General features: G+C 32.5%; 1 protein-coding gene across 2 annotated transcripts; it reads left to right on the top strand.

Moving 5' to 3' along the window:
• The first annotated feature begins 4,431 nt into the window (after positions 1-4,431).
• On the top strand, positions 4,432-9,934 carry LOC145725231 (uncharacterized). 2 transcript variants are annotated; one of them, XR_014177208.1, is made up of 4 exons: positions 4,432-4,867; positions 5,774-5,895; positions 5,977-6,615; positions 6,653-9,934. XR_014177208.1 is itself a non-coding variant. In XM_081973899.1 (3 exons), exons 1-3 carry the CDS (start codon positions 4,615-4,617, stop codon positions 6,523-6,525), a joined length of 924 nt encoding a protein of 307 aa, XP_081830025.1. In that variant the 5' UTR covers positions 4,432-4,614; the 3' UTR covers positions 6,526-9,934. The 2 variants fall into 2 exon arrangements, 1 of the variants encoding a protein (XP_081830025.1); XM_081973899.1 differs by having other exon boundaries at positions 5,977-9,934.
• Positions 9,935-10,254: the final 320 nt, after the last annotated feature.

Raw genomic sequence — 10,254 nt, 5'->3', positions numbered from 1 at the left:
CCTTCTGTATAGCCACATCTCGAAGGCTTCGAGCTTCTATTGTGTAGCTTCGGTCAATGTCCAGGATTCCATGCCATAGTACAATATGGAGAACACATAGCAGCGCAGGAGTTTTACTTTGATGTCAAATTTGAGGTTATGGCTTTTGAAGAGCTTAGACATTTTGATAAAGGCATCTCTTGCTTTTTCTATTCTACATCTGATCTCTTGTGAGTGGTCCCACTTTATTAAGGTTCTCAGGTAGACAAGTTTTGATACCCGGTCTATTGGTATATTTTTAATAAATAGTTGGCAATTTTCTTTACTTATGACCATTAATTTCGTTTTGTTAATGTTCATTTTTAGCCCATATCTTTCACTTACTTCATTTACTTTGTTCAGCTGTTGTAGACTTTCTATACTAGCTGCAAATATGACGGTATCATCTGCATATCGGATATTATTCAGCAGTTCACCGTTTACAAGAATTCCATTATCATCGTTTTCCAGAGCTTCTATAAATATCTCTTCTGAATACAGATTGAATATCAGAGGGGAGATGATACACCCTTGTATGCCCCGCAGAATGTTAACTGCCTCTGTTGTTTCATCTCCAGAGTTGATTTTTATGGTGGCTGTCTGGTTCCAGCACAGGTTTTGTATAATTCTGAGCTCTTTATCATCCATTCCGGTGCCTTTCAGCACTTGTATCATCTTCTGGTGTTGGACTTTGTTAAACGCCCTTTGGTAGTCCACAAAGCGGGTATAAATGTCGCAATTCATGTCCCTATACCGTTGGAATAATACTTGTATACTGAACAGTGCTTCTCTTGTTCTTGTATATTCTGCGATGGATAACCTTAAGGAAAAGCTTTAGTAAATGGCTAGTTAAGCTTATGGTTCTATATTCTCCGCATTTCTTTGCCCCTTGTTTCTTGGGCAGCAATATACCTATATACGTTCTGGATAGCATTACAAAATAGTACACAACACAGCTTTGGTCAAGTTATGTTAGGTTAGTGCACCAATTAATGCAGGAGAAGTTAAATAAATCAGTTTTTTTCTTATCCTCCCCTCCTTGTCAGTTATAAGCATAATTTGATACAGTATTTTTAAGAATTAATGTATTCTATCAAATAATCTTAAATAAATTACTAATATGAATCAATCATAAGCTAATTTATTAAATGTTTTTGATTTGCTTTTTGAGAGTTAACTTATGTATTAATATTACATAAAACATTTCGTTTATTTGAAATATATGGTTAAAAAAATAATATAATATAAAATATAGAAAACAATTCAAATGATTTGAGAAATATGGACGAATTTGTGAGTGGTTGAAAATTTTGAAAAACAATAATTTACCATAATATTTCAATTTAACAGCTCCAAGAGCAATTGTATATTATAATGACAATGACAGTCAGCTGATAGTAACTAGATGGAAAATAATAATAACATGCAGAATAAACAAATAACAAAAAAAAATTAAAAAGGTTGCAAATTGCTTAACATTTTTCACAAAAAAACAGAAAGATCTCTCCTAAAATAACTAGATTAAAACACACACAAAATAATTTATTAATATAACTTTGGGATGCTCTGTTTAATCATATCTATAAAATATATTTTATTTTAAACATATCAAGGACAAGCGTCATAAATTAATTAGTTTAAAATAATTAGTCAAATTTTATTAACATCAAGTGCAAGCCTATTAAATTTATTATTGGTTGGAGCATTTTAAACTATTTTTAACCTGTTGCTTCTAGGTTCTGATACATTAATATGCAAACGTTATCATTTTATAAACATCCGATCTCTAAGAGTATATTTACACAATACTAAAATTGGATTAGGCGAGTTTTAAATTTGTTTATAGGTCGGATGTAAATATATTGGATTAATAATGATTACGTATTATTATAATTACACACATAAAATTTGTGCATTTTTGCGAAAAAAACAAGCTGTCCTGCCTATTTGCACAATACTGTTTATTTTAGAAATTGAAATACTTAAAAAAAAATTAAAATAAATTTAGGTAGGTTCTGGAATCAATGTCAATAGACAGAAAGACCAATCAATGAATGCGCATTACCTGTTTCGGTAAAAGCAATCCTTTAAACAAATTGAACACAAAAATTTTGCACTTTCCGCGCACTTCCGGTAGTAAAATCGCGGTTGTTTAGTTTTTCTTACCGCAGAAAATTCGCGACTTGCCGCCCGCAAAACAAAATAAACATACCCAGACTTTTAGTTATGATGATTGGTTTTAATGTCACAAATTGGGCTTGAAACAGGAACGGTTAATAGGTTTTCGCGACTACCGAGCACACATATAAATTTGACGAGATTACACGATCGCAACAATCGATGTGAGATAGGAAAACTGCCTTGATGATTACCCAAGTGTGTAGATATGATGGTGATGCTGCTAAATGCTACTGGTTAAATCTCTAGGATTTTGGGTCGATGAGAAGATGGGGGCGGCGTTGCCGCTTTTAGGGGTGTTTTCTATACCCTTCCACCTCTCCAATCTGGTAAAAAGGAAAAATCCTTGATTTATCTTTATTTAGCTTGCTCGTACAGGAAGTAACCATAATATTCATAGGAGGTTAACATTCAGTGTTAATTGAGTACTTTGTGATTCCTGTTGATTATTTGATCTGAATATTGTAAGCGTAATAACCGAGGTAATAACAATTCGATAACGAAAAACCTGATTTGAAATATAAAAAAGTTAATATAACAAAATATTCTTTGCTTTTTTGAAGAACATGTTATTCTTGTTAGGTATTTTCTTATTCTTCTGCTGCGTGTTTTGTCCTCAGTTCTGTCCACAGTCTAACGTTGCGGAGCCATGACATCTTTTTCCTGCCGATTCCTCTCTTTTTCTCAATCTTTACCTCAATTATCAACTGCAGGAAGTGGTACCGCTCGTTGCGTATTACGTGGAGGTATGCTGTTTTTCGACGTTTAATGGTGTCTGTAACAGTTTGTGGTCTTTATTGATTATTCTCAAGACCCCATCATTGGTTTTTCTTGCAGTCTATGGAATCCTCAGTACACGCCTTTAGACCCACACATCTCGAATGCTTCCAGCTTGTTCATAGTGCTCACATTCAGTGTCCATCCCTCCATGCCATAAAGCAACACTGTCCAGACATAGCATTTGACAAATCTAATTTTCAAGCCAAAATCGAAATCCGTATTGGTGAGCACTTTTTTGAATTTCATGAACGCACTGCGCGCATTTTCAATCCGGCATCTGATTTCCAGTGACTCTCATATGTTTGAGTTTTCAAATTCTTGTGGCTTTCAAGTAATTAGGTATCATGAGTTAGTCTTCTTGGTGTTGATATTGAGAGCCATGTTCTTACTGCATTCCTCGACAGCAAATCCCGCAAATCCTCCAGGTTATCTGCAATTAGAACTGTGTCATCCGCATAACGAACATTGTTGACCCATACACCATTCACCTTAAAGGCCACGTTGCGTTTTTCTACGGCTTCCTGAAAGATAACCTCAGAATATAAATTGAAGAGAAGTGTGGCGAGAACACACCCTTGTCTTGCTGAACACAAATTGGTCTTGCTTCTGTGAGATCGCAACCAACTCTGACATCAGCCATTTGGTTCCAGTATAGGCTTTGAATGCAGCGGATGTCTTTTTGGTCTATGTTCAATCTATTTAGGATTTGGATCAGTTTATGATGATGATCTGGATGTCACTGAACTCAATAGTTCCAAGTTATCGAGTTTACCTACCACTGAGTATTGGGTAGGAGTAAAATCATAACGTTCAATCACTATTGAGTTCGAGTAAGGACTTTTGGAAAGTAAAAGACTGTAATTTCTGGGCTTTTTCCAAAATTGCTGTTAAAATTTGCTTGAAAAACTTATTAACAAGCAGCAAACAAAAATAATTTAGGCAAGTAACCTCAAGTCTTAACTCAAATGCTTAAAACCGTAAAAATTCATCTAGTCCTCAAAAAACTCAATTTCCACAATATAAACAAAGTGATAAGTGTCCCTGCTGTTTTTAATTGAGTGGAGAAGTGTAGCGGGTAAGGGACAAAAAAAATTTTCAAAATTTTCCAGCACTGTTAGGAACAAAATTTTGAAATTAAAGGCTGATGACCATAATAATAATGAATCATATCAATCCTATGAAGAATTCAAGGTATACGAAATCAACGAATATTCCTTCTTATTCTTATAAAAAACATGAATCACTCCAAAACAAATGCTTTGACATAAACTTATTTTTTTACGTATTTATCAAACTCAACAGGTTTCCCTGCGTAAATGTACTAAAGATAGTACAGTCCAAATAAAATAGCAACCTAAACCTTTTTATTTCGAAGCGGTCGTGTTTGTCTGCCTGTATCACCCGTATGACCGGTAAGAGACCTAAATCGCATGCGCAGTTGCGCAAAGACAAGCACACAACAACGTTTGCGAACGTGACATTGGGCGATCGGCGTATTTCGATGCAGGTTAAACCGTAATGTTTGCTTGGCAACACTAGCATCTGTTCCTTTGTTTGTGTTTTTAAATAAGACGAAGCTGAATTAGTTCTTAAAATTGTATAAAGTAATACTATTTTAGTACAGAGTATTTACAGAAAATGGAATGGGGAAACGATAGATGCTTACGACTAGTAGCAGCCTATGAACGTCGACCAGAATTATGGCAATCCACAGACGACAATTACAGAAACAAAAATAGAAGGCAAGAAGCATGGAAAGAACTTGCTGATGAGGTTGAGAGTACCATTGATATAGTTAAGGCCAAGATGAGTTCGTTACTTTCGTCTTATCGAAGAGAGAAGGCGAAGGAAAAAATGCCTTCCTCAACACCACAAACAGTAACAAAACCAGGTAAGCAACACTCTGGCTAGTAAAGTTTGGAAATACACTAAACTAAAAAAAAATGGCTCCAGAAATTTGAATAAAATTTATTTATGAAATTCATTTTTGGAAACAAATTTTGGAGGAAATTATGGCTGACCTTTATTTTTTATATTTCTAATTGTTTTGACTAGGATTAAAATATGTACTTATTATAAAGTACTCTACATATTTAGTACTTTATGTTAATTCCTAAAAGTACAATATACAGACAGTTTTCTTTCAAAATTTCTGGGCAATTAGCCAGCTGAATTATTTCCAGGCACATTCTTCTGCTCTTCTTTTCTGACGTTGATAGATGAGTTTAATTCTTGTTTAAAATATGTTTAGTTTTTGGATTCAGTTAGTCTTCTTTAAAAATGTCTGGACATTTAACCAGCTCAATCATTTAAACACATTCTTCTGGTCTTTTTTTTTGACGCTGACAGACTTATTTTCTTGATTGGTTGATGATTGGCTTTTGAAACCAATTAGTCAGTCTTCTTTCAAAATTTCCAGGCCAATAGTCAACTCAATCATTTCAGGACATTCTTCTGCATTTCTTTGCTCACGTTGATAAAATCCATTTGTTGTTTAAAATAGGTCTAGCTTTTGTGACCACTCTTTAAAATTTCTGGGCCAAAAATCAGCTCAAAAATTTTCTGCGCTCTTTTTTTTACGCTATAATTCTTTTTCATAATTTTTCACTCATACGAGTAATCCCAGTTTATTTAATAAAATACAATGTATACATTTCACTCATACAATTTACTACAAAATAATAAAAATTATTTTGTAGTAAAATAAAATACTATGGTTACGGTAATTAAAGTGTCTTCTAGACATACGGTATACTAGATATACATATTTCAACATTTGTAAGCATGTTTTTTTCAGATCGTCAAGAAAGAACATACAAAAGCAGGTGGTTTGCATATTCAGCACTAAAATTCTTACACAAAAGAAAATTTTCAAAGAATTTTCCAGACGGTATTTTAGGAGCTGACAATAGTACAGAGGTAAATTTTAATTTTCTCTTTAAAATTCCCTATTTTAGTTTATTTTATAAAAATACCCTATAGATGTGTATTGATTTTCAGTTTGATGTTAGACCTAATAAAGATGATGAAATTGAATATGAGATTGGTGAAGATGGACTCACAACACTAGAAGGAGATGCTTCTCTAGGAAGTAATCCGAATAATGATGCTGAAGAACTACGATATTACGATAAATCTCCACGTAGAATAGTTCCTAGCGACCTTGCACCTAGTAATGATTACGATCAAAGACAACCGAAAAGATTCAAGTCATCTCACAAGCAGGAAACACTTTTTGATTATGAATCCCAGTCAGTACCCATAAGTAACCATAGTCCCGACGTATGTGAACTATATGGGACATACCTCGCTGCGAAGCTCAGATCATACTCAAAACAAACACAAACTGTCGTACAATACTTAATCAATAATCTTTTGTTCAAAGCCGATATGGGTTATTATGATAATCAATTAGAAATTGAAGAACCACTCAGAATCAACCAGCAGAACAATGTTGCTAATTCAACAATTTTCAGAAATGGATCTCCATCTCCAAGCTCCTTAGGAATTACTCTTCCTAAAATTGAACGAACAGAAAGGTTAGATTAAAGATTTATTTAAAAAAGAAGGACTAGCCACATATTGGTCAATTTTATATCTTCAGTTGGTTTGTAATAGTTTAAGTAAGTTGATTTTTGTGTGTACTACCACAGACTAACGAATAAATGTTAGTTAGTCTGTGGTTAGGTTACGTTATGGACATAGATTTTGTTTGTGATGTAGCAGGTATTCTGCTGTCAAAATTTCTTTCTTTCAACACCGACCATTTTTTCTCTATTTAAAAAGAAGTTGGAAAATGGAAGAGACGAATGACTTTAGATGGAAAGACGCATATATTATAATTTATTAAAAAATTCCTGTCATTATTACCACCTAAACACTAATTTCACTTGGTTTGGTTGGTCAAAGTGTTTTCATTGACATAAAAGTGTAAAATCAAATCACTTTATGCTCCAAGAAGTTCATGAATTTATTTGAGGCATAAAATTTGATAAAATAAATATTTCCAATTTCTTTGAATGAAAACTTTTGGTAAAAAACCTGCTTAAAAGTCATTTTTTAACTGATGATATAAAATTACAATGTAATCTTGATGCGATGGTGAAAAAATACAGAGGATTGGTTTTCATTTTTCCTCCTTATTTTCTACGTCACTAGACATTTTTGAAGAATGGCACTTTTTTAAATTTCCTGTTCAATTTGAAAAAAAAAGTATTTCTTCTAAAATACTGATTTGAAACTTCGTCTACGCGATAATTGAGTTATTACGTTTTAAGTCCAAAAAAAAACTGATTCCTGGGCTGGCAAAAATTGGGTAGTTTCTTTTATAAACATTGAATGTATTATTATTTTATTTAATGTATGTATTTTTATATACAAAAACATGTATATGTACTTACACATTTGCAGTTTTTGTATTTGTGTTATACCTATACATATTTACAGGAAAGAGCTTTGGAAAAAGTAGTTTTGATTTTGCATACATTAAATATAAAAATTGGATATCGTAATGAAATATGGACAGGGTGATCCATATGTTTGGCTAAAACTTTTAAATACAAAAGTTTTATGGCCTAATAACGTATTATTTATTTGGGTAGCTACAGTTACTGGGTGACTTTGGTTTTAATAATTGAAAACCCTGTATATTTTTTTACAATTTTTTTGGGCTGAGTTTCAATCTACACTCATCCACATCACTCCATATTTCAGACTTCTTTAACTATTTTAACATTTAATCATTTTAAAACATATTAATTACCAAAATTAATATCTTATCTACCTTAACATTTTTAGGCAAAATAACATTAATTTAGTTAACTAATATAATTGGCAACGTTGCATTGATATAAGCTAAAAATAGGGTGCATGCGCCTGTTACTTTAGTTCAGAAGGGTATGAACCGTTCTAATTGTTAAAGGGAAATCCTTAAGCCTGAATGCGTGGCAACATGCGGTTACTAGATTAGATAAGAGATGTGAGAGGGCATTGGATAATGGATTTTCTGTGAAATAATCAATCTTTAAAAGAATAGGTGGTAAACTTGCACATTTTATTTATTTGGCTGCTTAACCTGTTGATTTAATTAACCTTAGGGTAATTTAGCAAGTTTCCCATAGACATACTCCAAAAGAAATTAATGGATAGTGTTGCTGCGCTTGGGAATGGAAACAAGGTTTCACATTGTTATTATTCATGTGTTAAATAAGTCAACAATTACTTGACAAATTGTGATTTTTAACTAAATAATTAATGAGTTAATGAAGGTAACTTTACCTGCCACGACTTGACTTTACCAAGTTAAAGTAAGTCCCATATCATTGTTTTTCTTTTTTCTGATGTACTCCTCACTATCTCGTTACACATAATCTTCCACACTTAGTTTCAAGGGGTTTTCAGTTAACTTCTTTACATCTCTTGTTTTTTTCCTGACTTTTTGTCAACTCTGTGTGATTCCTGTGTATAACAATCCGTTCTTAATCTCTCCTCATTTTCCTTTCTTCTGTTTTTCTGACACATTATTCTTTTTCCTCCTCTGTCTATACCGGATTCCCCAAGCTCTTAAGCATGTATACATAAACTATTATAACTTGCATCATTTTGCATTAATTTGAATATCATAAAGCTTTTCTATGTAAATATTAGATCAGTGATTGGTTGCACCAGTAGACACCTATCAACAGAATCCCGTTTGTGCTAAAATAAATTTATCATCCTTCTTGCTGTAACTTTTCTAAGAAGCAATTAATTTATTTGTGGTTTCAACACTTGTTAAGTAACTTTTCGTCCTCTCAGTCGTTCAGTTTAAAAATATCCAATGAAATAATATTGATAAATAACTCACCAATCAAGAAGAAACGAAATAATTATTATTTAATAGAGAAGCAAGAAATTGATGTTTACTTAACTAGCCAGCTCAAGCATGTCGCATGCAAGAAGAATTATGGACAATTTGATCGATTCTAACTACTTACACTTTCATTGGAAAGTCATCAATAATGAATTCATAGCTACCGCAATTAATGTGACTTATTTGGATGATGTGGAGAAAACAGTATGCAAATTTGCTGGTTGATAACACGCAGTTCTTAATGCATTGACAATGTTTTTAGCATTTTAGTTTAACAGTAGTAGGTACAACAATACAATAAAAGCTGTAAATTGTGTTTATTACCGATTTATGTTGATTTATACTATAACTGATCCTTATTATGTAAGTAGACTGTAGACTGGTACTTTCAAGAGCACCTAATGAAATTAAAATAATATACAACTGAATAAGTATTTTATGGAGACAGTATTTTAGGATTTTTTTTGTGCTATGTGGCGTAAGTTGTTACAAAACCAATTGGAAAGTTGGCAACATTTATAACAGCTAATTTTATCTAAGGAAACATATTTGAAAGGAATTGGTAGGAAAAGTATCAAATTAGTTATTTCTAATAGGTAATTGTAACTTCTTTACTTTTGGGTCTTAGTCTAGTTTTCTTAATATTGTGTTAAATAATACAGAAGAAGGGTTATAAAAAGAGTTACAGGGAAACTTAAGAAACCATAATTTTTTTAAAAGGGAACAGATTCAATTTGATTGAAGGACAGTCTTACCAAGAAAATGAACACTTTCGGATTTACGGACGTAGAATATCTCTAGGTCAAGTTGTTTCTTGCATTATACTAGTTTGATATCGTTTGCCTCTCTCCGATCTAGATCGCACATATTTAACTAGTACTTTTAATGAAGCTCGTTTGTGTTTTCAGTACAGAACTACGAAGATACCATCTTGTGTTAGAAGGACTACGTGCAAGAATTGGAGCGTAGCAAGGATTGTATACTCAAATCACACAGCTCTGATTAAAATTGCGTTCAAACTCATTAGACAATCAATGTCATATCGTTCGAATTGTAAGAGAAACGAAACATTGTAATCTTATTTCAAGCTAATATACTGTAATTTGAGTTAATCATCATTTATTAACAACTTTACTTTTAGAAGGGTAGGTCTGTATGCTCTTTGAATTTTAGATCAGAATTTTCGGTGAAAGTTATCTTGCAAGCACGTCGAGTTTCTTATAGATAAGTATCTATTGGGATAAAATCTAGCATAATTCTAACTAGCTTCTGTGTGTGGTGAATTTATACTTACTTATTTGCTACAAAATACTAATGGAATCTACATGGTTAGGGAAATTCAGCTTACCATTCACACAAAATGCATGCTACATGTTTGACATATTTTCAAAATTGATGGTAATCAAATAAAAAGTAAAATTTTCTAT

Source organism: Ips typographus, linkage group LG2 (assembly GCF_016097725.1).
Source record: "Ips typographus isolate SLU linkage group LG2, UJ_Ityp_2.0, whole genome shotgun sequence".
Taxonomy (NCBI): Eukaryota; Metazoa; Arthropoda; class Insecta; order Coleoptera; family Curculionidae; genus Ips; species Ips typographus.
Note: the sequence above shows the minus strand (reverse complement) of the source record. Positions and strands in the feature narration are given on the sequence as shown.